Source organism: Castor canadensis, chromosome 15 (assembly GCF_047511655.1).
Source record: "Castor canadensis chromosome 15, mCasCan1.hap1v2, whole genome shotgun sequence".
NCBI classification, from domain to species: domain Eukaryota; kingdom Metazoa; phylum Chordata; class Mammalia; order Rodentia; family Castoridae; genus Castor; species Castor canadensis.
Genome location: NC_133400.1, coordinates 18,074,382 through 18,101,947, shown reverse-complemented (window position 1 = coordinate 18,101,947; position 27,566 = coordinate 18,074,382). Strand labels below are relative to the sequence as shown.

The 27,566-nt window shown below is 51.7% G+C and overlaps 2 protein-coding genes across 5 annotated transcripts; both read right to left on the bottom strand.

Moving 5' to 3' along the window:
- Positions 1 to 21: 21 nt before the first annotated feature.
- Lcat (lecithin-cholesterol acyltransferase) lies at positions 22 to 3,320 on the bottom strand. Of its 2 annotated transcripts, XM_020171127.2 has the most exons (6): positions 3,022 to 3,320; positions 2,191 to 2,347; positions 1,999 to 2,114; positions 1,813 to 1,908; positions 1,503 to 1,727; positions 22 to 614 (listed from the first exon to the last, which is right to left on the bottom strand). In XM_020171127.2, exons 1-6 carry the CDS (start codon positions 3,173 to 3,175, stop codon positions 40 to 42), a joined length of 1,323 nt encoding a protein of 440 aa, XP_020026716.1. In that variant the 5' UTR covers positions 3,176 to 3,320; the 3' UTR covers positions 22 to 39. The 2 variants fall into 2 exon arrangements, with proteins under 2 accessions (XP_020026716.1, XP_020026717.1); XM_020171128.2 differs by lacking the exon at positions 1,503 to 1,727.
- Positions 3,321 to 3,391: 71 nt separating this feature from the next.
- On the bottom strand, positions 3,392 to 27,566 carry Slc12a4 (solute carrier family 12 member 4). 3 transcript variants are annotated; one of them, XM_020171126.2, is made up of 24 exons: positions 27,354 to 27,546; positions 20,717 to 20,811; positions 19,130 to 19,261; positions 15,190 to 15,336; positions 15,034 to 15,088; positions 13,738 to 13,868; positions 11,379 to 11,620; positions 11,024 to 11,238; positions 10,321 to 10,485; positions 10,143 to 10,241; positions 9,804 to 9,861; positions 9,284 to 9,458; positions 8,763 to 8,881; positions 7,618 to 7,716; positions 7,222 to 7,341; positions 6,773 to 6,877; positions 6,344 to 6,512; positions 5,860 to 6,055; positions 5,577 to 5,746; positions 5,358 to 5,489; positions 5,171 to 5,278; positions 4,371 to 4,555; positions 4,095 to 4,228; positions 3,392 to 3,970 (listed from the first exon to the last, which is right to left on the bottom strand). In XM_020171126.2, the coding sequence occupies exons 1-24, from the start codon at positions 27,466 to 27,468 to the stop codon at positions 3,879 to 3,881; spliced, it is 3,258 nt and encodes a 1,085-aa protein (XP_020026715.2). In that variant the 5' UTR covers positions 27,469 to 27,546; the 3' UTR covers positions 3,392 to 3,878. The 3 variants fall into 3 exon arrangements, with proteins under 3 accessions (XP_020026715.2, XP_073911886.1, XP_073911885.1); XM_074055785.1 differs by lacking the exon at positions 20,717 to 20,811 and having other exon boundaries at positions 27,354 to 27,566; XM_074055784.1 differs by lacking the exon at positions 8,763 to 8,881 and having other exon boundaries at positions 9,284 to 9,508; positions 27,354 to 27,547.

Here is a 27,566-nt window from a genome sequence, read left to right as displayed (position 1 = left end):
TCAATCCACAACACACAGGGCTCACAACAGCACAGGTCTTTATTCAGGGGAGAGGGGACTTGGGCTGCCAGCTGAGACTACAGGGGTTTGACTGCGGTAGGCACCCAGCAGGATGGCATTGATATGCTCCAGTGTCTTGTTGCTGAAGACCATGTTGAGGTGCTGTGTCCCATTCAGGGGCAGCAGGTGTACAGGCTGTGGTTGGCGGCCCTGCCAGTGACTGCAGAGCTCTGTGCTGCGTGTGGCTACCGTGTCATCACCGTCCTCATACAGTGCAGCCACGGGGTCTGTGTAGGGGAAGCCGTGGTCATAGATATAGGTGCGGGGTGTGGGCAAGCCTACACCATACAGACAGTATACTTCCACGCCAGGTGCTGGGAGGCCTGCCAGTAGGTCACGTGACTGAAGCCACATGTACCAGCCTTCCTCAAAGTGCAGGTCTGCAAAGAAGCGCTGGAAGTCACGGCCTGTGTAGTTGAAGCTTGGCGTGGAAATGAACACATGGTCATCAGGCCACACCTGGCGGGAAGGAAACATCCATGGGGAAGTTGTTGTTATGCGCTGCTCCTCTCTCAGTTTGATGCTGGACATGAGCGGGATGCCCTGGTTGTCACCTGTGGACATGGAACAAGGTGGGACAGGGAGCTGGGCCTTGCTATCTCTGGACCATAATTTGTCAAGCTTGTTCCTAGGGCTGGAGTGTAGCTCATGGTAGAGCCTTTGCCCACTTATGCAGTCAAAAAAAAAAGTTTGTTCCTGCCCCACCCAGACCTGGAATTCAAGCCATAGTCTAGAGCAGGCCTGGTCCTGCTATTCAATAGGCATTCAGTGTGTGCTTAGTGAGTGTAAAAGAACTGTAGGGCCTTAAAAAGGGTGACTGCTTCTGAGGATGGGGTATGCTGGCTGTTCCCCCTCAGGCCCTGTGTGGGTCCTGTGTAGTGTAGTGGTTACAGGATTGTGTTTTGGGAAAGATGAAATGGAAGGTCTTTTTTGTTTTACATCTACATTTCATGGTGTAATCTGATGGGTCTTTCCCTCACCAGATGGTGAGTTTCAAGGAGGCCAAGCCTGGCTATGCCTAGCATACAGTGGTGCTAAATAGGTGGCAGCTGTGTTAGTGCTGGGTCCCTGTGGCTACTCCTTAGGAAAGGGCAGGAGGAGCTAGCAAATCTTGGCTGTGGTAGACCTGTCCTCAGTAAGGCAGTACCTTGGTCACAAAGACTTCTGGAAGCACAAAGTAACAGGAAGTGGGTGGGCAGGATCTGGGGCCACAAGGAACAAACCTCAGGTTGAGTAAGACTGCTGGGATGCACTTCCTGTTTACTTCCCTTTTGTCGTCACTGACAGATTCTAGAAGTCATCCTAATGGCCCAGCCAGGGTCACTGGGGGAAGTATGCAAATGATGGCAGGTATGTCCCAAGGGTGGTAGACAATACCCCAGACACCACTGTGAACAAAGCTGAGTGACACCAACTCCATGATCAACTTTGTTCCTCCTTACCTGAGGCCAAGACAAGCATGGGCTTTATAGAGCCGCCCCAGGGAGCCCCAAGAGAGATGAAGCCATCAATGAAGCGGTCCTTCCAGGACTGGGGCTGCCGCAGCAAGAAATAGAGCAAGTGCAGACAGCCAAGGCTATGCCCAATGAGGAAGACAGGCTTCCCATAGGCAGCGTGCATCTCCTCCACCAGCCCCCCCAGCTTCTGGTAATACTCCTCCTGCTGACCTGCAGGTGGGTGGATGGGTGTCAGGGCAATTAAGAGTCAGGGGCCACCTGCCCCTCTCCTAGCCCATCACTGGCAGACACTCACCGGGCTCCAGCCGCCAGTCATAGGGAGCGGCCCGCACTGTCTCATCCCGCACATACCCGTTGTTGACCAGATTCTGCACCAGTGTGTGCATATAACCTACAGAGAGGCAGCAGCATAGGGGTTCTGGCCGTCGCACCCTACTGACCTACCACAGCCAGGAACCCCTCATCTTTCTACAGTACACACCTGCTAACTTGTTTTTGTCCAAGTATTCAACAGAGTATGTCTTGCCAAAGCCAGGGACACGGATCTGTACACCAGGGGCATTGGATACACGCCCAGAGCTGCGGTTGTAGACAACCCTGGAGACAGTGGGACATTCAGCAGCCGGTCGCCAAGGGCCGGTTTGTGGGGCTGGGCAGAGCACATGACACACACCTGGTGTTATCGATCCAGCAGTCTACCCCGAGCGGTAGAAACATATTGAGATCCAGCCAGATGGTAAAGAAGTCCTCTGTCTTGCGGTAACACATCCAGTTCACCACATCTGGCTTATCCAGCTTGGCTTCTAGCTGATTCCCCAAGCAGCCAGGCACTGTGGGTACCAGCTCTCATACTAGACTCCCTAGCTTCCCCATACCCCGGGTCCCACTCCGAGACCAGCCCACTCCATCTTCCACACCCTCATCTCCCAGGCACTAACCATATTTATCCTCTCCTGATTCATTGTTCCCCCAGTTAGCCCAAAATCCAGGCTCCCCTCAGGCAGGAAATTTGCAGGAGCCCAGGCCACTGACCCCTGCCCCCACAAAGCAAACATCCAGCCTGGCTTTCCATTATCTCCAAAGTCCAAGGTGAGAACAAATAGGCATGGGGAGTGGGGGCTGGGCCTAAGGAGGAGACAGGCTTTCATGGGCCTCTCCTGCTCTGGGCTGGGCATCTTGTCCTTGGGGGCCAAGGAGTGGTAGGGGCTTGACCCAGGGTCTACTGTGGCTGCAGCTAACCACAGCTTATGCCCTGGCCAAGGCCTCAGGCACACTCGCCCGCCCCCCCCACTCCCCTAGAGTAGATAACACAGAGACACAGAACAGTGTGGTGGGAGAATGGATGACTTCTCTGCAGGACAAGCCTTTGGCCCTTCCCAACACTGAGGTAGGGATCAAGGCTACTGCAAGGGCAGAAGGGCCTTGGCAGCATTTGCTGCTGCCAGGGGCTGGCACCCAGGCTCCCATGGTCTCACCAGGTGCATTGGGCCTGGTGGGGGCTTACCGAGGATGACCGGCCGTGTGTGGTTACTGAGTTCAGCCTTGGGCGTGGTATGCGGGGGGAAGAGCACATTGAGGAGCCAGAAGGGGGCGGCAGGGGGGAGCAGCAGCCCCAGCAGCAGCAGTACCCACTGCCATGGGGAGCCAGGCAGCCCCATCCCAGCCCAGTGCCTACTGCCAGATGAGGCAGTGCTGGGCTGGCCTTATCTGGTATGGAGGTGGGAGGGACCTCAGGGCTGGTGGGAGGGGCAGGATGGCCAATGGGGGGTGGCCAGAGATTACCATTGCCAGGAAAGGGGCGCTGGCTCTGGGCCTAGGTTCAGTTCCGCCTTCTTCCCTTGGCGCCAGGAGAAACAGAGCTGGGCAGCAGGAGGCCCAGAAGTACACAATGTTTTATTGAAAAAAGTCAGGGCTTAGTTTGGCCAGCTCCATTCTGCTTGGCTTGAATGTGGGCTACTGCCCACAGTAGCCTGAGCCAGGTCTTCCTGCACACAGGCTGACTGGACTCCCTCCCTTGCTGCCCTTCCCCTCTTTTTTGATGGTAATATCCAAACAATAAATATACAATAAATAGAGCTCCTGGACAAGGCTGGGCCTTCAAACCCCTCATCAGTTCTCCACCAGTCTTCTCTAGCCAGGGCAGGCCTACTGGGGTAGTGGGGGGAAAAGTCCCCAAACATCCAAGGGTTCCACAGGTCCTCAGATCCATCACCACTCCCAGGCCTAGGCTTAGTTTCCCAGGAGACCTGGCAAAGCTGGTCCAAGGCAAAGATGGGCAAAGTAGAACTGGCAAGTAGGTGTGTAGTAGGGTGGGCGCTATTGCCCTGGACACCCCCACTCAGCCACAAAACTACACTGGGCTCAGGAGTAGATGGTGATGACTTCACGGCCACCCCCACGCACCAACAACACCCGCTCAAGGCCCTCAGTCAGCACCTCAAGGAACTCCATGTCTGCAGAGCATCACGTCAAGGAGGCAGCCACAGAACCAAGAGGTAACCAGGGCCATCCCCACCTGGGGAAAGGAACTTGCACATCATCCACCACCCCGCTGCCTGTTTTTCCACAAAGGGATACAATTCTCATCACCTTCGCTGTTCTTAGGCGGACCAGGCATGTTCAGTAGGACCAGCCGGGCATCATGGGAGCGTGTGACTATGACTTCATTGAGTTTCACTGCAGTGTGCATACGCCGCACATTGGATTGGTCCCTGCAGGTAATGCAGCTGATTACAGGCTATCGGGAACAATCCAGCAAGGAATCCTCTGTCCCTGGCCCACCCACAGTTTGTCTGCTTCCACTTCATCTCCAACCCAGACCCCAACATACTGGGTAATTTCTACTATACTCACGGCTTCATGTGCACCAGCTCCCGGAAGTTGTCAGGGGCATGGCTGGGGTCCCAGGGCTCAGTCATGTACTTGTCCCGGGTCCATGTCATCTGGATCTTGTCAGCCCCTGCTGCAGACTCATCCTCCTCATCTGAATATAGGCTCTCGAGCCGCAGGGCCGAGTGTCTGTCCTTGACCAGTTGGGCCTGAGGATAATCAGAGGAAGTAGCTTTAATCCCCTGGAAAAAGGGGAGCTAGCTGGCCTGTCATGACCACCCTGCCTCCAGGAAATGGGCACTGGCTCAGGGGAGCCTGGACCTAGAGTGAGTTTTTGGTTTTGTTTTGTTTTGGCAGTGCTGTAGTTTTAACTCAGGACCTCACATTTACTAGGCAAGCACTCTACCACTTGAGCTGTTATTTTTGGTGGGACTGGAGTTTGAACTCAGGGCTTCATGCTTACACAGCAGATGCTCTACTGGTCCTCAGCTTTTTGCTTTAGTTATTTTTTGGATTGGGTCATGCTTTTTGTTCAGGGCCAGCCTGGGACCATGATCCTCTTACCTCTGCCTCCTGGGTAGCTGGGATTATAGGTACATACCACCATGGCCAGTTAATTGATTGAGATAGAGTCTCACTAACTTTTTTGCCTAGGCTGGCCTTGAAACATGATTCTCCTGACCTCCTCCCAAATAGCTGGGATTACATACATAAACCACCATGATCAGCCCTGGGGTGAGTCACTCTGATACCTCCACCTGACAGTGTCTCCAAAGGTCTGACCCTGCCACCCATCCCCAGCCTGAACCAAGGCAGCCACTGACTTCTCGCTCCCGTTCAGTCTTGGTCAGCCTCATCTGCCGCAGCATTTGAGACCGCTGTTCCATCATCAGTGTGCGCTCGTAGGTATATGCAGAGATGTCGCTGTTATGCTGGGAAGAAGGGAAGATGTGAGGATGGGGCCGTATGGCGCTCAGGATCCCTGTGGCAACGTTAGGGGAGGCAGCTTACCATCTCCACCACCTCCACTTCTGCCTCAAGGCGGAGGTGATAGAGGAAAATGGCCAGATCCTTCTTCATCTGGATGCTATTGTCGTCCATCTGAGCTACCGTGAAGATGCGCATCCGGCACTTCCTCCAAACCTGTGGCATTGGAGCAGGTTGTGCTTCGGTCACACCCAACCTCCAAGGGCCCAGCTCCTCTCACCCACACCCACCTGCCTGGCCCACCTTATGCTGGCGCAGCAGAAAGGGCAGAAGCATGAGCATGCCGCCATCGTGCACGATCCACCACACATCAATGTGGCCCTCCAGGTAACGCTCATGGTTGCTGGGGTAAAAAGCGATGTTCTTGGGCACAAGCAGGGCCAGGTGGGCAGCTGTGGTGCAGCGCACAGTGTCTGAGAAAGAGGGCACTGCTGACTGCCAGCCTGTGGCCCTCAGGCCTCCGTCACCTCGCTTAACCCTGCCCTTGGTCCACTCGGTCCAGCCCAGGCACCAGCCTCTCACACACCAATAAAGGTCTTCCAGGCACGTGGGTCCTCACTCTGTCGCCAGCCATAGGGCCAGCCCAGCACCACGGAGTTATGCCTCATGCCTCCCAGGCCGCATGACTGGATAAGGTGGGCCAGCCCTTCACGTACTTTGCTGGCCACCACTACCTGGCAGAAGCCTTTCACTTTCTCAATCTCCATCATGTTCTTGATCGTCTGTGGAGAACATGTCCGTGTCAGAAGGCAAGGCCACCAGCTTCTCCTTTATTGGGCTCCCTCCCAGGGCCCTAGGGCATTTAACTACTTAGGGGTAGAAAGGCCTGGAGCAAGCTATTTACCCAGAGGCCATGTTTTCAACTATACCCCCTTGTTCCAGCTTGAAGGTGGCATCAGTGTTGTCCATCTTGCTGGCCAAACTGGCTAGAATTGGTCCTCTCCCCTACATATCAGCTGCAGCCCAGACACTATTGGCCTGGCTCGGCTCCTCCCACCCCTGGAAGGCACCTGCTCAGCAGCCTGGGCCTCTCCATAGCTCTCCAAGAAGCTGCCCTGGATGACGGAGCCAACAATTGTTAGGCCCTTGCCGGCCTTTAGCTGGGAAGCAAAGGTGAGGAGCCGTGGGTACTTCACATGAAGGTCCTCGTCTAGCTTCAGCAGCACCAGGAGCTGAGGCCTACAGTAGCCAGATGGGGAGGCAGCCTGAGACCAGGGTCAGGTCTTTCCAAGGAACTTCCTCTTCTTCCCTTCTTAGAACATGGGCCCCCACAGGTTTGCATAGCATGGATCCAAGGGCTCAATAAGCAGGAGGGAGCTCCTGGCAACTCCAAGAGGGGGGACCTGGACTAGGTAGGAGAGCCAGAACTCTTGGCCCTCCCACCCTCATAATGCTCCCTAACTTTGAGATGGCCCTTTACCAATCAGGCATGAACTTACCGCCAGTTCTTGGTATGAGGTGGCCCCTCTTCTAGCCGCAACAGTGCATAGCGGGCAGCGCTCAGGGACAGGCCTCGGATCCCGTCACCCCATTCCTTCTCAGCCCTACAGATGCCACCACAAGCTGGTGAGTCCTTGATCCACCCAAACATTTTTCTTTTTTGTTTTGTGGTACAGGGAATTAAACCAAGGACTTTACACATGCTAAGCAAGTGCTCTACCACTTAGCTTCATCCTCAGCCCCTTACACAGGAATTTTAGTCTATATGAATGTGCAGGAGGGGCCAGGCCCTGAGTCACAGCCCCCAAGTCCTAGTACCCATGGTGGATAGCTAAGGTGGCCCAGCTGCCCCCATGACCTGACATCCAGACCACCCCACTTGCTTAGCCAGGCACCCTGAATGCTGTACAGGCTGTTGACAGAGGCCAGGCAGCAGCCCTTCACTCACCCTTGGTACTCAATGTACTTGTAGATCATGCCTGCGATAAGCATGGCCACCAGAGCATAGTACCAGGAGGAAACAAACATAAGGGCCAGGCAGAGGCTCATGCCCAGGAAGGATAGTGCCCTGGAACAGAACGGGAGAGAAAAGAATCAAGGCAAGACTAGTAGGGTCCTAGGTCATAACCTATCCCATGTCCTGATGGCCCTCTCAAATCCCAAGTCACAGTTGGGTGTAAGAAATAGGTCAAGGTCCCCAGCCCCACAATCTCCTCCTCCAAAGTGTTTTACCAAGAGTAAAAACTGTCAAGGAAACTCAAACTTCATCCAAAATGGGGGCTCCTGGCTCCCTCACTATCTCCCACATCAAGGACTTGGCTCAGGGGTCCCGACCAGCACTCACCAGTGATAGTATTTGAACCGGGGCCGCCAGTTGGGGGTCCTCAGGAGGGTCTGCACAGCACAGGCCAGGTTCACAAACAAGTAACACATAAGAAAGAACCTGCAGCACAGGGAGGTGGTTGGTGTAAAGCAGCTCCCATGGTTCTTCCAGGTGCCTGATGTCTGACTGGTCTGGACCAGTAACTGGGCCAAATCCTGGCCCTGCTCTTCATGGACTCAGTCAGGTCTTCCCAAACACACAGCACCCAATCCCACAGCTTGTTGCAGATGGGACCACTGCTGAGGTGTCCTCTAAGCCACGTCACAGAGGACAGGCAAGTATACACTGGTCTGAGCAACCAGCTGAGAAAGAGGAACAGGTCAGGATATGACAAGGGGGCTGCCAGCAAGGCTGAGCTGTCCTCTGCCTTAGGCAAGAGGGGTCACCACTCAAGATGACTGTGGCAAGAACAGGTTGAAATGTGCAGTTCCATGATGTGAGGGCTATGCTGGAGGCACAAGACAGCCCAGAGATGACAGGTCTAGATGTGGTAGTGGTGGGGGCGTGGAGGCCGCTGGAGGGGAAGAGAGCCGTCAGGTCTATAAGCTGAGTAGCCATTGAAGGGTAGGCCCTTCATAACTGAATGAACAAGGACCATAAGCCATGGAGCAGAATGTATCAGGACCCTAACATGGTAGAGGTGAACATGGCAACCAACCAAACTGCCTCAGGGACCTCTGGGAATTGCTATGTGTTGACCACTTCATGTAAGGCATTGGTACACTCGCTTATCCAGCTGCCTCCAGAACTTTAAAAAGCAAACAATTTTAAATGTGATAAATAGGGCAGGGGTGGTTTCACTAGGCACAAGGGACCAGGTACTTGCCCAGTCCAGGGAAGGCTGGCTACCTGCTTTGGGGAAGTCTCCCACAGTGGGGTATGGTACCCTTTGCTCTCTCTACAGCTTCTGTGTAGGTATTAGGTTGATTCCTGAATGCAGGCTAAGCTGAGCCTACCAGGCAACATCTCTCCACATATTCCAGCCCATCTGCCAACTGCACCCCAACACCAGACAGGGTCACAGGGAAGTGCAGGGGCCCTTCACTGCATCCCTGGGGTGCAGGGAGTTTTCCCAAGACCATCCCACTACAAGGCCCCTGGCTCACATGGATAGAATGGGGGCCACCATGTCGAGAGAGGCGATGAGGATACCCAGCTCAGCGATGAGTGCCGTCAGAAGGAGTGCCCACGTCGGTTCACCATTTGCCTTCCCATGGCCAAACACCTACAGGTACCAGGGAAGGAGCTGCTCCCACCACCCCACCCACTTATACATCTGGGGGTCCCAAGCCACAGGCTCTCCTCCATCCTCCCCAGGCCCCTTGGCTGGGGCTCATCTGTATACCCATGTCTATACTTATGGAGTCACAGGTTTCCCTGACTCCACCTCTCCAGGCCTCTCTGCTTCGGATGAGCCATAGAGTCACAGATGAGAATTTGGGGACCAACCACCTCTGCTAACAGCAGGCAGGGCCAGAGCAGCTCTCAGAAGCTCTTTATGGATAGCTACCCAGCCCCAGGGCTTGCTGTGGGCCGGCCATGCTAATTCTGATTTCCTATCCTTTCCCTTTAGCCAGTGTGTGGGTCCCAGAGCAGCCAGGCTGTAGGGATGTGCAAAAGGGCTCACCCGGAGGAAGGGGATGATATTATCCTTTGCGATGGCCTGCAGGAGGCGTGGTGCCCCAGTGAGGCTCTGCAGACCAGCACCACACGTTGAGAAGAAGGAGCCGACAACAATGACCCAAGGTGAAGGCCAGGCCAAGGTACCCACCACCAAGTTCCTGCTGACACCATCTCCGTACCTGCAGGGGCCAGGCTCAGACCATACTCCAGGCAAGAATTCCCCCAAGTCCTGAGTGGGACCACCCAGAGTGAGTGATGTCAGGGGTCAGGAAGAAAGACTATGAGGGGCAGAACTCTGGTCTTTAATGGAGAAGGTGAGTGATAAATCCCAATTCCAACCCTAATCTTAGTCACCATCCTCCCAGGAGCAAACGTCCTGGAGGAGCCTGACTTACAAGGGGGCACAGAGCACTACTGGCAGCCAGAAGCCTGAGGATATGTGTGGGACCGTGGGGGTTGGAGAGCTGGGGGTGATGACAGGCAAGAGCAGGGCCATAGCTGCAGGGAGGGCACAGCTCACTCACTTGTCCCGGAGCACCACACCCTCGATGCAGGCGCCAAAGAGAACCACACTGCTAAAGTCTGTACTGTGTCAAGGAAGCTAGGCCTCTACCACACTGAAGTCCTGGTTCATTACCCACAGGACCCTAGTGGCCCTTGCCACCATAGCCCCAGCCTGGAGAGATCCGAGGGTTTTGTAGTGTGCATACGTGAGCCCCTCAAATATGTGCATGTGTGCAAGGGGGCGAGGTATACACTCTTGCATGGGTGTGGTGTGTCTGTGCATGCTGACTGGTGGCATACAGGCAGACAAGTGCCTCCTGAGCCCGGCCCCATCTGCCCCAGCCCTGAGGAAAGGATACACACAAGTGAGGTAGTAATGATGGCCAGAATGGTCCCCACTGGGATGGACTTCTGGGCGTCACGGAGGTCCCCGGAGCGGTTTGAACCAGCCATGATACCTCCAGAAATAGATGAGACTCCCTCAGGGGCTCCCCAGGATTGGAGGCAGGGCTGGGTGGGTGGGCAAGAGGGGCTCACCTGTTACAGAGGGGAAGAAAATGCCAACCAACACAGTGAAGGATGTGGCAATGTCAGCCACCACGTAGAGGGACAGGCTCTCCTTCAGGCCAAGGGTATCTGTGGAGGGCAGCCCACGCTTCTCCACAATCTCACCCTTCTCCAGGTAGGCACTCCACAGGTTTTCTGTAAGGGCAGCAGCATCACCACCACAGCCCCACCAACTTCCCCAGGGCAGTTCACGGCAGCCCAGCTGGAGATAACAGGTGCAGAGAAGCTCTGGGAACTTTGAAGGCAACTTCAGCCCAATGGCTAGTGTCTGCCACAAGACTGCTCTGGCCACAGGGAGAAAGCTGTCCCACTAGATAACTGATAGTCAAAATGACTGAACCATTATTAGCTAGAGCCCCACTGTGGCCTGCCTCCCAGACAGAGGCTCTTTATGGCTTCTGTGGGAACATCCCCAGGCAGCATTAGGGGTTGGTGGCCAGGGAAAGAAAGACTGCCAGAATTTTCCAGGGGCTGCTCAGGCCTAGGAAATTAGTCAAACAGTGTTCACCTAAAACTCAGCTACTTAGAGCCAGGCTGAGAGAGCACTGCTGAGCTGGGAAGGCAGCCAGACCTGTCCCCCATTCCTGAGCTTGCCAAACAAGGATAACTCTGTGCTCTGCTGTCCTGTTCAGCCTGTGGGCTTGGGGATAGGAGGATGGGAGGGAGGACTCACCCTGGAGCACACCAGCAGCTGCCCCGGGGATGCCAGGGATCTCAGTCACATTGTTGAGCAGGAAGTAGGGATCACAGGAGTCAGTGGTAAGGTTGGGGCTATGGCAGAAAAAACTCCACAGCCGAGTGGCCACTGTTTCATTGTCCACAATGGTCGTCTTGGCACAGACATCAAACTGGTCCCGGGACAAGGTCCTGTTGCCCAGCATGCACACCCTGCAGCAATGGAAGCATTAGCACCTATCAGAGGCCCCACCTACTACCATCCAGCAGTCTGAGGGGCCCAGGACATCAAAGGCTGCCTATTTGGAAGGGATGTCAATGCAATGCCTGGACAAAATATGTGAATTACTTACGGAAACACAGGAGGGTCAAAAATAGACTTGATGCCCCCAGCATAGATGGAGAGGATGGAGATGATCACACAGGCCAGAAAAAGTGAGGCAAATTTGTTCACATACTTAACGCCAACAAACACCACCAGAGTCATTAAAGTCAGAAAAATGGTCCCGTACACACGCATATTGTTCAAGGTGGCACTTGACATGTCATGAGTGCCCGATGGGTGAAAAATGGCAGCTGGTGGGGCAATGTAGGTCTGAAACAAGAAGGGAGATGCAGAGGTTCAATCTTCCTATTTGGAAAGTGAAACCTGTTATTTTGTTTTTCTTTTTAAGTGGCTTCTTTTAGAAGCCACTCATAAAGGACCAAATATTGTATGATTCTCTTTATATGAAGAGGCAAATCCATAGAGACAGAAATCAGAGTAGTGGTTTTCAAGGGCTGCAGGGAAGGGACAGTGACTACTAATGGGTATCTCTTGAGTGATGAAAATGTTCTAAAATTGGTCCCATCCTTGTAAATACACTAAAAACTAATGAATTGTACATGAATTGTATTTTGTGTGTGTGTATGTGCTACCAGGGATTGAACTCAGGGCCTTGTGCATGCTAAGATATTACTTCAGTTACCCCTCTGCCCAGACCTTTTGTTTTTACGACAGTGTCTTGTTGCTAGGACTAGCCTTGAACTTTTTTTTGTGTGTGTGTGGGTTATGGGTTTGAACTCAGGGCTTCACACTTGCAAAGCAGCCACTTTAACACTTGAGCCACACCTCCAGTCCATTCTGCTGTGGTTATTTTTGAGATGAGGATCTCATGAACTGTTTGTCCTGGCTGGACTCAAAACTGTGATCTTCTGGAGATCTGCTTGAGCCACCAGAGTCTAACCGACCTTGAATTCTTGATCCTTGTGCCTCCACCTCCCAAGAGCTGGGCTTATAGGTGTGCAATATCCTGTCTGGCTATCTTTTTGTTTTTGTTTTTTTTCAGTACTGGAGATTGAACTCAGGGCCTCATGCTTGCTAGGCAAGCATTCTACCACGTAAGCTGTGTCCCAAAATTATGTTTTGGTTTTTTGAGATAAGGTCTTGCTATGGAGCCCAGAGTGGCCTCAAATTCTGAGTTGTACACTTTTAATTAATGAATTTTAAGGTATATGAATTACATTTCAATAAAGCCATTATTAAGAAAAGAAAGAATTCAGATCAAGCACTAACCTGAATAGCTGGAGGACCAAACTGGAACAGTTTGAACAATAAAATAAAATAATGATAGTATTGGATTATAACCAACAACCCAGGGAACAAAATAAATGTCAGAGGCGCATATAATTACATGGTTGAATAAATAAACAAACTGAGAAGGAGGGACACAATTCCTTGCAGAAGAATTCTAAAGAATGTAGAAGAAATATGAGAAATGGAAAATAAGAAAAAAGAAAAGAGTAAAAGAAGCCAGGAAACACAACAAAAAAGAATAGAAAACAAGTAAAAGCCAGGCGCTGGTGGCTCACACATGTAATCCTAGCTACTCAGGAGGCAGAGATCAGGAGGATCACAGTTCAAAGCCAGCCCGAGGAAATAGTTTGTGAGACCCCCATCTTGAAAATACCAATCACAAAAAGGGGCTGATGCAGCGATTCAAGGTTGAAGGCCCTGAGTTCAAACCCCAGTAACCACAAAAAAAAAAAACAAGTAAAAAAAAAAAAAAAAGTCAGGGTATCTAAACACAAGATCCACATTGCAAGCAGAGGACCAAGGTGGGAATAGCCAGGTCGACTCTCTAAATATGTTCTATTCTCTGGATCTCCAAGGGGGCACCTGTCACCCTGTGTTATCCCTAGTCCCTCAACCTCTTCTTTCGTTGACAAGTGGGAAGCTGAGTCTGAGATAGCACCCATGGAACTCAGGGGGAAGGCCCCAAATCCCAGCATCCTATGGCTGCTCACCCTAACTTAGAAACGAAGGAAAGCTGGACCTGAAGGTCCTGGCACAAAGCCATCGGGAAGACAGAGTTGGCCAGAGCCCACACAAGCTCCAGAGTCACTCTCTGTGTCATCACCCAAATCTGTCATTCAGCTAAATGCAACAACAGTTGGAATATCTCCTGCCATGGCTGAAACCATGCCTAGGCAGATGAAACACCCAGGTCAAAATGAAGGCTGTCAGGCCCTTTCTCTGACTGGCCCAAACTAGCATGAGAGTGAAGGGGAGACAGGCCTGAGCAGAAATCCTTTTCCTTGAAGGTCTCCTACTATATAACCCCAGACCATAGCCAGGAGTTAGGGGAGCATGAACAACCTGGGCCTTCTCTGTGGTGCCCAAAAGGAGTGTTTGGATGTGAATGAAGTTGACCAGGGCTTGGCCTGACTTACCAACAAGATCTCAATTGCCCCTAGGATGTACATGGCTGCTGCAAATGTTGTTCCCAGGTAGAAGCAGAGACCCACAGCACCTCCAAATTCTGGCCCCAGTGAGCGGGAGATCATGAAATAGGAGCCCCCAGCTATATCAGAGAAAGTGCACACAGGTTAAGGCTGGTTCTTCTTCAAGGTCTCCCTCATGACAAGCCCTCACAACTACCCAGGACAGAGACTGCTTTTCTATGTCATAGACTAGAGCAGGATCAAGGACTTATCCTTTTTTTTTTTTTTTTGCCCTTGTGGCCCAGCACAGGCCTAGCACTGGATGAGTGGCCGTGCCTGACCCTCTTGCCCTAAGTCTGTGCTTGTATTAGAGTCTAATACCCTGAAAAGACTGAGCCCCAGGGTGATGAGGGTCAGGTGCAAGGGTGACCCCACACTGCTGATTGCATCTGTTGCTGATAAAACTTCTCTGGTGAAAATCTGGGAATAGGAATCAAGAAATGTGAAAAAGGGTCAGTCTCTTTCATGTTGTATCTCACTTCAAGGAATCTAAGGGAACTTCCAGAGGCATGAACAGAGTCTAGTGTTCAAGGTTGTTCATGACAATAGTGTTTACAATGGTGAAAAGGTAAAGCAACAGGTAGAAGAATAATCATATAAATTGGATTATATACTGCTACAGAGAACAATGTTATTTGTTTGTTTTTAAATTTCTGGTAGGAGGGAGAATAAAGGAAAATGATGGAAGGGGTGAATCTCACTAAGACATATTGTAAGCACTTTTGTAAATGTCACAATGTACCCCCAGTACAAAAATAATATGCTAATTAAGATTTAAATTTAAAAATTAAAAATTATTTCCAACAGTTGGGAAATACATACAAAGATGCACATTAGAAAATCGAAATTATACAATATATATTTGTATACTTAAACACACACACACACACACACACACACACACACAGAGTGAGCAAGAGAGAGATCAGTAATTTACAAGACCCCAAGACCATGTGCTAAAGGGTAATAAACTCAGAATGGTAAGATTATAGGTGCTTTTGGTTTTCCATTCTATGCTTTTCTGCCTTCTTTAACCTTCTTACATTGCCCTTTCTTGAGGAGGGGACACTGCCTTTATACTAACCCAACAAAACAGCAGTCTCAAATTCTGTCAAGCAGGTGGTAGCACTGTGCTGGAGTCAGGGACTGAGACCCCACCAGAGAACTACTGGGAACTGTTTCCAGGTAGTTCAAGGTGAATTCTGGGCTGTTCTCTGCACCAGGCCTGGGGTGATGCTTACTTACCTGGAACCACGCCATTGGTGGCGATGGCGCTCATAGAGATAGCCGTCAGCAGGGTCTGTGGGAAGGAGGGCCTGTATGAGCAGCTTGGCTGGGTGAGCTCTGTGGGGCACCCATGGCACATGCTTAGCCCAGCCCTGGCCCCATCAGGCCACTCACACAGCAACAGCATATGAGCACGATGAGGAGGGCCTGCAGCACTCCAGCTGTGCCCACCATCCAGGTCAGCCGCAGGAAGAGGATGACCCCGAAGATATTCTGCAGGCAGGGCAGGTACACCCCCATGAGAGTGCCCATGCTAGGTGCCTATGTGGGCAGAAGAGGGGCACAGGGTATTAGATGTGCCATGGAGGGGAGCCCTACTCACTCAGCAGCACCTCACCTGTACCTGCAGTGGGCCAGGGGAGTGCAGGAGGTGGCAGCTAAATGCCTCTACTGATTCATACTGGAAGACAGTTCAGAATGGAAAAGATATAAAACCTGATTCTCATTCGGGCACCAGTGGCTCACGCCTGTAATCCTAGCTACTCAGAAGGCAGAGATCAGGAGGATCATGGTATGAAGCCAGCCCCACGCAAATAAAAAAAAAAAAAGATTCTTTCTGTGAGCTTTTGAAACTTAACACTTTCCCTCTCCCGACATGGTACTGCTTCCTTCCCTTTTTCCTATTAAACTCTCTTAGCAGGCTCTAAATCATCCAAGCCAAAGTCCAAGAAGTTGTCTCTATCTCTTCCTCTTTGTAATCCCCCAACTTCTAGTCTAGGTAGACATGGAGTCCTGCCTACTCTGTCTTCAATGTGAGACAGTACACCTGGGGCATCTCCAACCTGCCAATCTCTCCACACTCCAGCACACCCTGCTCCAGAGCAGGGCTCTGAAAACCAAGTTCAAACTCATCATCCCTGATCAAAACCCTCTGTACTGTCCTATAATCCAATGCATGGGATGTGGTCCAGACTTCTTGGTATGGGCTACTAGATATGCTCCATCACCTCCCATGTCAGCCCCAACTCCAGATTAGATGGCTCCCATATGGCCTTTGAAACTGACCATGTGCTGGGCTCTGCCCAGAAGGGTTGGTCCTGCCTCACTGCCTAGCAAACTCCTCTTCAGTGTCTCCAGGAAATTTAACTATCACCTCTTCTAGGAAGTTCCTATGGCCAAGAAAGTTAATACTCCCTCTTGCATTCATTCCCTGTTCTGTGACAGTGGTCACTACAGGTCACAGTAACTCACAATTTACCAGTATGTCTCTTGACCTGCTGGGGCAGACCTGGCTCATGTAGTGTTCTATCAGCAGTAGGCCCTGCAGGTTCCTAAAAGATACTCCTGAGCCTAGTGAGTGGTGCCTTGGAAGTTCCTGAACCTTCTTTTGGAAAAATTCCAGAGCGAACAGAGATCAGACGAGGGGCCAGCCAGGAAGCCAAGGCAGAGGCTGAGTACACCAAGCCAGGGCTGATGCAACCCAGGGCAGGAGGCCCCTGAGAGCATCCACTTGAATCCCAGCAAAGCCTCCTCTGCCCAGAAGTTGGGGTGTGGAGAGAGCCATGTGGCTCTCAGGAGCCTTCCTGAAGGATCCAGGCCTGGGACAGGATCTGTGTGCAGCCTGAAGGACCAGACAAGGGCTGGGCAAGTACAAAAGGCTGGACCCCAGAATCTTTACAGGCTCCCTATTAGGCCAAAGGACCATGGTCCCTCACTGTCCTGCACGGTTCAGTGTGGGTGAAAAACACACCTCATTAGGACTCTGAGTCCTTCTCAGAGAATACCACCCACTGGATAGCAGCAACAAGAGCTCCCAGTCCCACCCCTATCCTAAGCTGAGTCACTCTGAGAAAAGGGCAGTTGGGAAAGGGCAGGGCCGGAAGTGCTTTCTGCATCCCCAAATAACCTCTGGCAGCCTCAGAAGGTTACTGGGCCAGAGCTGGAATGGTTGCTAGGGAGAGCCTGCCTTTGGGTCTTAGCATGGTCTAGTTGGAGGCCCACCTTTCCTGCTTTAACCCTTCTTGTCTTTTTTCCTTTCTTCTTTTTTTTTTCAAAACAGGGTCTCACTATAACCCCAGGCTGGCCTGAAACTTACTATGTAGCCTAGGTTGGCTTTAAGCTTGAGATCCTCCTGCCTCGACCTTATAAGTACTGGAAATGCACTACTATTCTCTCTGCTCAAGCCCTCTTTTCTGAAGCCCCTGCTCGGAACTGCCCTGGGTGAGGCCCACAGCTTCCTACTGACTCCCCATAGACTTGACCAGGCCCCTCTTCCCTCCGAAAAAGCCATTGAGTCTGGGACCCTCACATCTTCACCCTAGGGTCAGGTGAGCTGGATGGCAAAGCCAAGACTGGATCCAAGCATTTTCAGACTCCCCATTAGGACAAAGGACCATAGCCCCACATTACCCCAGGTGTCCTTCCCACACTCCTGCTGAGATCAACACTAGCCTTTTTGACCCAGGACCTTGCATTTGATAGCAAATGCTCTACCACTTGACCAATGCCTCTAGCTGCACACTAGCTTTTCTTGGGGGCTTTTCTTTGCTTCCAGTGATCAGTTTGCTGGTTTGGCCTGAAGGGACAAGAATTGGTTCTTACCCAAGGATCCTACTGCCCACTGTGACCAACACCCTCAGAAGCTACAACTTTTCCTACAGGTTGGACAGGGATGGGCAGAGACAGTCAGGGTTTTTTGCTATATTTAGTCTAGAACACACCAGTAAAATCACAACCAGCAGAAGAGAGTGGGGGCTGCGTGGCCTCAAAATATCAGCTGCATTGTCTCTGAAGAGTAGGCTGGTTTGCATCCCGCAAGGACATGGTGAGGGGTATACTTCAGTTTGGTCCACCCTCTCTCCTGCACCCACTCCAGCAAGGCCCAAATTTCATGAGCAGGTCTGAAGCTGGTGACCAAGCTTATCCCAACTAGGGGTTTCTTTGGCTTATACTGACCTCCAAGCAGAACACTATAGCCATACTTGGGACTCCTCCCTTCCTGTGGGAGCTTTCATTCTTCCCCTTAATAAACTTTCCTACTTCTATGCTCAAACAAACAAACAAACAAAATACAGCCAGGTCCAGACCAGCTCCTTCCAAACTGCCACTTCCCAAACCTCAGGAAGCAGGAGGTGGAAAGGGAGGGCCCCTTGCCACCTTCAAACCAAAACTGTAGAAGAACTCCTCAGCCCTCAGTTAAATAGGCCCATCACACAGAGTATCTAAACAAAGACACAAAAGTCATTCCTAGGGGCTGAGAATGTAGTTGAGTAATAGATTGTGTGATTAACATGCATAAGGTCCTAGGTTCTATCCCCAGCATCACAAAATTATAAATAAATAAATAAATAGTCCTAAAGACAGAGGTTACTAAAAGCCAGAGGCCTAGAAAGTGACTGGGTCATGGGACCTGAAAAGTATCATGAAAGCCCCACAAGGAAGTAGGATCCTATCACAATACCTATCCCCCCACTTTGGTCCTTAAGGAACCCAGGGGCTGCCAAAATCTTTCCCAGAACAGCCTTGGGCCAAAATTGTGAGGGGTAGGAGGGCTTGTTACTTGCTCTAAGTTGCACAGTCCCCCAGAGACAACCAGGTTCCTGACTTTCTGACTACCCATCCTGGTGCAATGCCAGTAATCTAGCATTTCATACCTATCTCACAGTAAGCTCACACATCATTCTCCCAGCATTATGTACTGATCTCGGGCAAGTTACCTGATGCCCCATCACTCAGTTTCCTCATCTGAAAAATGCCCAGAGCCAGGAGGCTGGTTTAAGGGCTTAGATGAGCAGTGGGGGGTGGGGGTAGGACAGAAGGAAGGAAGGAAGGAAAGAAGGAATTAAAATAATAGCACCTGTCTTTTTTTTTTTTTTTTTTTGGGGATGAGATCTCACTGTGTTGTCCAGGCTGGCTTCTAGGTGCGCCTGGGCTCTGTGATCCTTCTGCCCCAGCTTCCCAAGTCGTTGGGATACCAAGTGTGTGTCTCTGTGTCAGGCTTCTGTCTCACAACTTTGTTAGGATAATACTCGAGAACCAAGGCCTACGCTCAAAGTGGCACCAATTCCATGCTGTTCTGTCTGTGTGGCCTCTCTGCTAACCCTGACCAGCTCACCTTGGCTGCTCTCCGGCGGACACCTTCCCCACTCTCAGCCTCCTCATGTTCCTTGGCGCCCTGAGTGAGGTTGGTGTAGCTGACAAGCTTGCCCAGAAGCGACGACACCTTTGGGCGGATGTCCAGTTCCTCCTGTAAACAGAGTCGCAGGGCAAGATGGCAATGGGCCAGGATGGCACCAGGCTACCTGTGTTTAGCCAGCAGTCTGGAGCCTGGCCTTGTGCCAAACCCTGAGGCAGGTCTGGGCCTGATCCCAGTTCTTGCCTGGGGAAGCCCAAGTCAGCCAACTGGGCAGGTGTGGGCACCACACCCCAGCATGCGGCACTAAAAGGCCTAGCCCAGCGGCTGCTGCAATCACTTCCAGCCCATTTGTAAAAACTACCTGCCTCAGGGGAAAGGGTAGGGCAGGCACGACTGGCAGGCAGGCAGATCACATAATTCACTCTGCCTGCTCTGCTTGGCCACCTCCCAACTATGGCTGGACCTGGGATTCGCATTTACCCTTGTCTTCCCACAAAGAGCCACACTCTATCCACCTCAGGGTGACTGGGACAAGTCTCTCTTGTCTGCCCAAACCCTGACCTTCCAAAAAAAAAAAAAAAACCCCTGGCCTTCCTAGATGGTCTTCCTCCAGGCCCTATTCTAAGAGAATGACCTACCTCAATTGGTACAGTAGGATGCTGGCCCCCTAACCTGTCCTCTGGTGGAGACAGGTCAAGAGGCCTCCCAGGGCTCAGGACCCCCATCCCTCACAGGACTCTACTCTTTCCTTCCCCCTGCAGCTTTCTCAACATCATCCCATGCCTCCATTCTCCTCTTGTCCACAGCTGACATTTCCCTGTCAGCTCCTTTCTGACCCTACACACAGGGAGGCTGGTTGGAAGAGAGGACCCTCTGGGAATGTGGAGATTGAGAAGGCTCCATTATTTGGCCATGGGGTGAATGAATGTGTGGGTCAGTTTAGTAGGAGTCTAAACCATGTTTTCTTTTCCTTTCTTTCCTTTTCTTTTTTTTTTTTTTTCTTGAGGGTAGTGGTACTAGGGGCTAAGCTCAGGGCATCATGGTTGCTAGGCAGGTGCACTACCACTGAGCTACTCCACCAGCCCACCAAACTAGATCTTAAATCCAGATTTCACTTCTTACCTTAAGTCTGGAAAGGACAAAATTCACAAATTTGGGAACCCTTCCAGAGAGGTATCTCCTGAGGGTGCAGTTGTGCAAGGGCAGATGCAAGGGAAAGGACCAGGCCTTAGTTAAGTAGAGGGGCTTAGAATTGGAAGAGCCAACCCAGAAAGACAAGGAAAAGTCAGTGGGAGAGAACAGAACTAAGAGAATCCTTAGAAGTGGAGGGAAGAGAGGAAATTCTGAGGGACATATCACTTTGGTAAGGGGCCACAAGGAAGGCAAAAGTGAATAGCCCTAGAGATAGCAAATGGGGGAGGGGTTGTTAGTAGCCTCTGGGAAAGCTGCTTCAGTTGGAAGGGCCAAGGGAACCTCAGTCTGGCTGGTTAACTGAGAAGCCCCTGGCATGACCCTGCCTGCCCACCTGCCTGCCACACCTGTGGCCCAAAAAGGCTCCTTAGTTACCTCAAACAGTGCCAGGTTCCTGTCATAGTAGTCACTTCCTCTGGAAGCCTCCAAGGGGCAAAGAAAAGGACTGCTTTCTCTGTGGTTACCCTGTCCTGTGTAGAGAGATGAAAACAATCTGTGAGGTACAGCCTCCTGAGCCCCCAACCTATAAGCCCTCAGGTAAAGCCAAGCCCAAAAACATCTCTGTAAAATACTCTGGAGGCAACAGTTAAGAGGCTGGGCCTCAGTTTCCCATCACACCCTGCCAGCCTCCTTGAGGAACCAAAGATAAAGTGGGAGCAGCCAGTGACCAAAACCCAGCACATCATTCTATGGGGTATAGAGCTCAAACACGAGGGCATGAGGGGTGGAGCCTGCTGAAGGGGCGAGGCCTGCATTTAGCCCCCGCCCCCCGCCCCACTTCTTTTTCTAGCAATCTGGGGCACCCAGTTTGCCTCCAGCCAAGGGCCTGGTGTCCTCAGGCACCGGCCGGATGCTGCCTTCCACACACATGAAGCTGCACAGAGCGCCCTTGACTGCCATGGCCCTCAGCGGGCCTGCTGGCTACCCACCATGCACCGTGGGGGTCGCTCAGGAGTGGCGCGGGGCATGCTGGGAGGGAGGGCACCCTGTAAGGAGATGAAGTCAGTGCAAGAAGCTATACCCAAATAACAACAACAACAACAAAAAGCAGCAGCAGCAGCTCTACCACGCGGGGGCGACCTGTCATCCTAGCTACTTGGAAGACAGATCGTGAGCTGAGCGTCACTGTTCAAGGCCCGCCCAGGCAAACAGTTCATGTGACCGCCCCCCTCTCCAAAATACCTACAGCAAAATGGATTTGTGGTGTGGCTCAAGCTTTCCAGCGTGAAGCCCTGAGTTCAAACTCCAGTCCCAGCCAGGCACCAGCGGCTCACGCCTGTAGCCCTAGCTATTCAGGAGGCAGAGATCGGGAAGATCACAATTTCAAGTTAACCCAGGCAAATCGTTCACGAGACCCTATCTAGAAAACACCCTTCATTAAAAAGGGCTGGCGGAGTGGCTCAAGATATAGCCCCTCAATTCAAGCACCCAGTATTGAGAAAGAAAAAAAAAAGAGCACCTGCCTAACAAGCATGGGGCCGAGGTCAAACCCGAGCACCACCAAAAAAAAAAAAAAAAAAAAAAAAGTCCCATTCCTTCCTTTCCTCCCAGAAAAAAAGCAGCTCTACTAAAGTCAGGAGGCAAGGTGATTGTTGGATTAAGCAGAGACCAAAAACCGGGGCATGGATTGCTGGCAGGAGCCATCTGTTGGCCTCAGTCCCTGGATCCAAGCAGTTTGATCCAGAACACCCACCTCTCACGCTGGGAAGAATGCCTCAGCACTCAGGAAACCCCACAGAAACAAGCCAACACAACTTTCTTTCCTTTTCTTTTTTGGCAGCACTGAGGTTTGAACTCAGGGCCTCATACTTGCTAGGCAGGTGTTCTACGGCTTCAGCCACTCTGCCAGCACTTTTTTAGTGTTGGATATTTTCAAGAGAGGGTCTTGTGAATTTATTTGTTCAGGCTGGCCTTGAACCCCAATCCTTCTGATCTCTGCTTTCCAAGTAGTCAGGATTACAGACATGAGCCACTGGTGCCAGGCTCTTTTCTCTTTTTAATAAGCCTGCCTCAACTCCCAAAACTCAACTGCTGGATTGCAAAAAATGATCTGGCTGGATTATCTGTTACCCCATTGACCGCCATCTGGCTGGCTAGGCAGACCTCCCCTTCCTCCCTCGTGGTTCCAAGAGCATTGCTCCTAAAGCAGTACTTCTGGTGGAAGAGGTAAGAGGGCTGCTGGGATAAGAGTAGCTTGAACTCCCCTGCTAGAGCCTCAAACAAACTCTCAAAGCAGAAAGCCTGACTGCTTTTTCTGGCTTCCTACCATCCACACACTTCCCTGTTTCCCAACATCTGACCCTTGTGAGCCCCAGTAGGTGACATTCCTAGTTTTCCACAAGCAGGCAGAAGATAATAGGTACTCCTTTTCTGGATGCCAAATGTCACCCCCCTTGCAAGGCAGCCTGGCAACTGTAGCAGTGGCTCAAGGTATCTCAGCAAATGGGAAGAGACATATGGGTTCAAAGAAGTCACCTTGGTGTTTGATGCCAGTAGTAGTATGTTTTTTTAGAGGGCAGATGAGTTAGCATGGTGTCCAAAGATGGAGGTGACAACAGAAGTGTCATCGTCAATCTACATTAGTAGTGTGATTGGGTCACACATTGGCCATGACCACCACCAATCTTTTCTTTGTAAATGGGCCTAATCAGGCCACAATAAGAGATGCTTGCAGTTGAGGAAGGTGACTGGTACACCCTCTTAATGTCAGCATGTGGTTTAGCTGACTTTTTTGAACCCACAATCACTCAGGAGGCGCTATACTGCGCACTCTTCTTTTTTTTTTGGTAGTACTATGGGTGAACTCAGAGCCTCCAGCTTGCTAGGCAGGTCCCCTACCATTTGATCCACTCCACCAGACCTGTTTTGTGATCGGTATTTTTTGAGATAGGATCTTGAGAATCATTTGCCCAGGATTGGCCTCAAACCTCAATCCTCTGACCTCTGCCTCCTGAGTAGGTAAGATTACAGGTATAAGCCACCAGCACCTCATGAGCTGTGCTTTCTTTTTCTTTCTTTTTTTTTGTGGTACTGGGGTTTGAACTCAGGTCCTACACCTTGAGCAATTCCACCAGCCCTTTTTAGGGATGGGTGTTTTTTTTGTTTTTTTTTTTGAGATAGGATCTCTCCAACTATTTGCCTGGGCTGGCTTCAAACCATGATCCTCCTGATCTCTGCCTCCTGAGTAGCTAGGATTACAGGCGTGCGTCACCAGTGCCTGGCTACATTGTGCATTCTTTGTCACTCAAGGAAACTAACAGGTAAACTGTACCCATAACAATTTCTGGGGCAAAGTCAGTTTTTCCTTCCCCCATAGCATAAAAGTGGTACATCTACCTGGACTAGCTAAGTAGGCCAAGCTCAGGTCCACATTTTTTTTGTTTGGCAGCACTGAGGTTTGAACTCAGGGCCTCAGCGTACTAGGCAAGTATTCTTACCGCTTTGAGCCACTCCTCCAGCCCTCAGTTCCACATTCCATGGTTACATGTAGGTCAATTCCAATGTCATAGTGGACAAAGGTGGCCAGGAAAAAGGTCAGCCCACCAAGTCAAGTTAAAGCCCAGCAGGGTCTAGTAGTTCCGCAGAAACTTATGATATTTGCGGTAACCTTGGTATTTACTCAGGATAAGGAAAATCTGAAAACAAGAAAAATCTGAAAACCCAGTAACATTGCCCTTTACATGAACAGTTCTTCACTGAGAAGCATCTGAAAATTAGTTTTCATTTAAAAAAAAATATATATATATATCTCTGAATAAATCAGATTTTTCATTTTTTCAGAAAACAGCAGGCATGGTGGATCATCCCAGCACTTGCACTTGGGAAAAGAGGCAGAAGAATTGTGAGTTTCAGGCTAGCCTGGGCTACATAGTGAGACCCTGTCTCAAAATAAATGAGTAAGTAAAAAATTTAAAAGGTGGCAGCTGTAGAGGTCACCGTGCTGTCCTTTCTGCCTTGGCTTCCAGGAATCTCCAAACTAACATCTAATCTGATTTCTTGCCCCCTTCCAATCTGCACCCTTTGTTGTTTATTTACTTTGATCCTTTTTGGAAGTAGGTTGGAAATAGATTACAAATTATTCTAAAATCACACACTACAGCCTGCTCCCCCACCCCCATTATTAATTGCTTTGTCTCTCTTAAGGAGGCTGCACTAGTATCCAGAAAATGTAAGGCTGAGCACACAGCAGCAGCCCCAATCCCCCAAATGCCTGTGGATGTTCCTCTAAGATCCAGCTGATCCCTTGTTTCTACAGCCCTCATTTCAGGGTAGCTCAGAGCTCCTCCAAGAGTTGTCTCTAGTCCTTACAGCAACATTCCAGAGCACCTGCCCACCAAGCATAAGGCAGAGTTCAACCCCCAGTAATGCCAAAAAAAAAAAAAAAAAAAAAAAACAGTATATATAATTTATCTCCTTTTAGTGACAAGGAAAGTAAGGCTCAGGTTTAGAGACAAGGCCATCCAGTGAGGAGGGCCAGACCTGGGTCCAGGGTCCACCAGAGTGAGGTAGGGGCTAAATTGTAGGTTTCCTGTTTCTACTAGGGACCCCAGTCCATCCAGACTGCACCCCAGGGTGTAGCATGATCCTTTAAATAGGGAAGTCTGGGATATGTAGTTTGGCCTGCCCAAAACTGCACACCTTAGTCTTTGGGTGTTCTTGGCTTGGATTCCTAGCCCTTCACCTTTGTGACTCAGGGAAACCTACTTACCCTCTCTGTGCTGCTTTTATCATCTATGAAGTAACGACAGTAACACCTCATCTCCCGACTGCCCAGATACGTTAGAAGAGTAACTGTCTGGTCTCAGACACAAGCAAGCACTCCTTGGAGATCCGCGAAGCCTCATTTAGGGACAGCTCCCATGGGATTATGGGAATGTGAAAGGGCCTAAGCAGTGCCTCATGTCTTACTGCCTTTAGCTTCAAGCTGCCTGTACTGGCCTCAGCTATTCCAAAAATTCCAGAGCAGGTCTGGGCATGCCTGCCAGGCCCAAGCTGCTCAGACACTACCTGAGATGAGACCCCCCAACCCAGTGAACCTGAACATGGCCTAGGGCTGCCTGGGAGATTCACACCAGCAGCTGCAAATACACCAGTGGCAGGGAAATACACCCTCTTGATCCCTGTGCACAAAAGCATCTTCCTGAGAGGGGCTGGGATAAAGTTCAGTGATTGAGATGTGTGTGAGGCCTAGCACGTGTGAGGCCCTGGGTTCAATCCCTATCACTAAAAAAAAAAAAAAAAAATAGAGCATCTGCCTGAGTTGCCTTTCCAGGACCTACCCACCCCCTGCCCATAAGCTGACTGGATGAGCCAATCTTATTTTACATCCCTCAAAGCGGAGGTGTAGGCCTTGAGCTGGTGTCCCCAGGAGCTAGACCTGAAGCTGAGTGGTTTTGTACTCTCTGACCCTTTGAGGTCCCCAAGAAGGATCAAAATCACTCACCCTGGTGCAGGGTATCCCCCATCCTGCAGATGTCTGGTTGAAAAGGAGTAGGAAGAGAAGGTAGCAAGCTGTGGGAGGAGCTGGCCTAGCCTGGAGGGATCTGGCAGGACTCAGGCAGCAGCCAACACAGCTACAGGTCCCTCCTGTCACCCTGCGAGAGGCCAAGGCGGGGCCAGAGGCTGGGCTCAGCTCTGCCTGCCCAGTGGTCCAGACTGATCCTAAGAAGGCAGCCCAACCCAGCCCAGCCCACTGAGACAGACATTCTCTCCGGCCTAGAAAAGCAGGGATACTGACCCCTGCTCTAATCTCCTGAACAAGTCCAGGGGCAGACAAGGGCAGAAGTGGGGCACACACACACAGCTGCCAAGCCTGAAAAACCTCCAAGCCTGTGCCACTGTCCTGTGCCATGTCCACACATGGCAGTCAGGTAATACATACAGTCATCATCTACATAAGGCATGGGTCACCTCAGTCCCCTTACTATCACAGACAGATCAGAGGTCAAGATCACAACACCTGACACATGTCAATAACACATTCCTACAAGTCTCCATCACAGGCATTTGTCAAGTCCTACCACATCTTCACCACTGACAACCCTAGAGCAAACAGTGGTCATGAGAATGAAGACCTGACCCTGCCTTCACCCAGTGATACCCACAGCTACACACATGCAGTCACACAGGCAGATGGCCCCGCACTCCAAGCTGGGCCCCATAAAGGACCCACCCCAAGGTGGGGAACCTCCTAGGGTAGGACGTGGAGAAAGGGGTCTTAGGAGAGGTATGCATCTAGAGGAAGGGAGAAGGGGCTCATCTCCAAGCCCAGCCCTAGCACCTAGGTTAAGAGTTATGGCGCTAGAATCTCACTTGTGGGTTTGACTGAATCCCAACAAGGGCAAATTACATAACCCCTCCCTGCCTCCCTTCACTCCTTCCGAAGTGCGAGTAACAGCATCTGTCCCATGGGGGACGCTGAAAGGATTAAACGAGTTGATTCACGTAGAGTGCCTAGACAAGCCTGGCCCCGCGTGACTGCTCCCCAGATGCCCACGGTACCTACAGATCTACGCCAGGGCCAACAGAGGCCCCCTCAACAGGAACACCCTTCCCTCCAGCCGGGCCAGAGGGCAGGGAGGCACGGGGAGGTGAGTCACAGGGGCAGAGACGCTGACTCTCAAATGGGGAGCCTAGGCGACAAGAGGATGGGGGCGGTTCACAGATGGTTGAAGGGGCTGCAGTCCAGGCTTCCGCCCAGCGGGAAGAGCCAGGGACCCGGGTTCGGTGCTGTCCCGAGCCGGGCGGTCTGCTGGCTGGCTTCCCCGGACGGCCACGTCTGCAGCCCCCGCCCGCGGCCTGCAGGGGAGGAGCTGGAGTGGGGAGAGCGGCCCGGCCCGGGCGCCCGCGGCGGAGAAAATCATGCCTGCGCTGGTGCAGCAGAGAGTGGAGGCGGCGCAGAGGAAGAAAAGTTGAGCCCGCATCGACGGGTGCGCGCGAGGTACGCGTGCGGCTGCGGGCCCCGCGTGGCCGCCCCCTGCCAGGCCTAGACCCCAGCCCCGCGCGCCCTCACCGTCCGAGTCCTCCCGCTCGGCGCGCTCTCCGTAGTCCACCCAACTGAGCCCCTCGAGGTTGTCATAGTCGCCGCGCCGCGGCCCGTCCACCGGTACCACGGTGAAGTGAGGCATCGCGCGCGCTCGGCCTGCTGTCCGGACCGCTTGCCGGCTGTCCCCGCCGCCCCGGGCCGTCGCGCCCCGCCCGCTCGCATTCCTCCCCGCTGCGCTCA

What these genes read in the sequence shown, in the direction of transcription:
- Slc12a4 (XM_020171126.2), bottom strand. Translation starts at nt 27,468, where the DNA reads ATGCCTCACTTCACCGTGGTACCGGTGGACGGGCCGCGGCGCGGCGAC. An exon ending in GGTGTGGTGCTCCGGGACAA is followed by an intron (nt 9,459 to 9,803) that starts GTGAGTGAGCTG and finishes TGGCCCCTGCAG; the next exon opens with GTACGGAGATGGTGTCAGCA. An exon ending in CCTCATACCAAGAACTGGCG is followed by an intron (nt 6,513 to 6,772) that starts GTAAGTTCATGC and finishes TGGCTACTGTAG; the next exon opens with GCCTCAGCTCCTGGTGCTGC.
- Lcat (XM_020171127.2), bottom strand. Translation starts at nt 3,175, where the DNA reads ATGGGGCTGCCTGGCTCCCCATGGCAGTGGGTACTGCTGCTGCTGGGG. An exon ending in CACACGGCCGGTCATCCTCG is followed by an intron (nt 2,348 to 3,021) that starts GTAAGCCCCCAC and finishes TGGTACCCACAG; the next exon opens with TGCCTGGCTGCTTGGGGAAT. An exon ending in CATGCTTGTCTTGGCCTCAG is followed by an intron (nt 615 to 1,502) that starts GTAAGGAGGAAC and finishes CCATGTCCACAG; the next exon opens with GTGACAACCAGGGCATCCCG.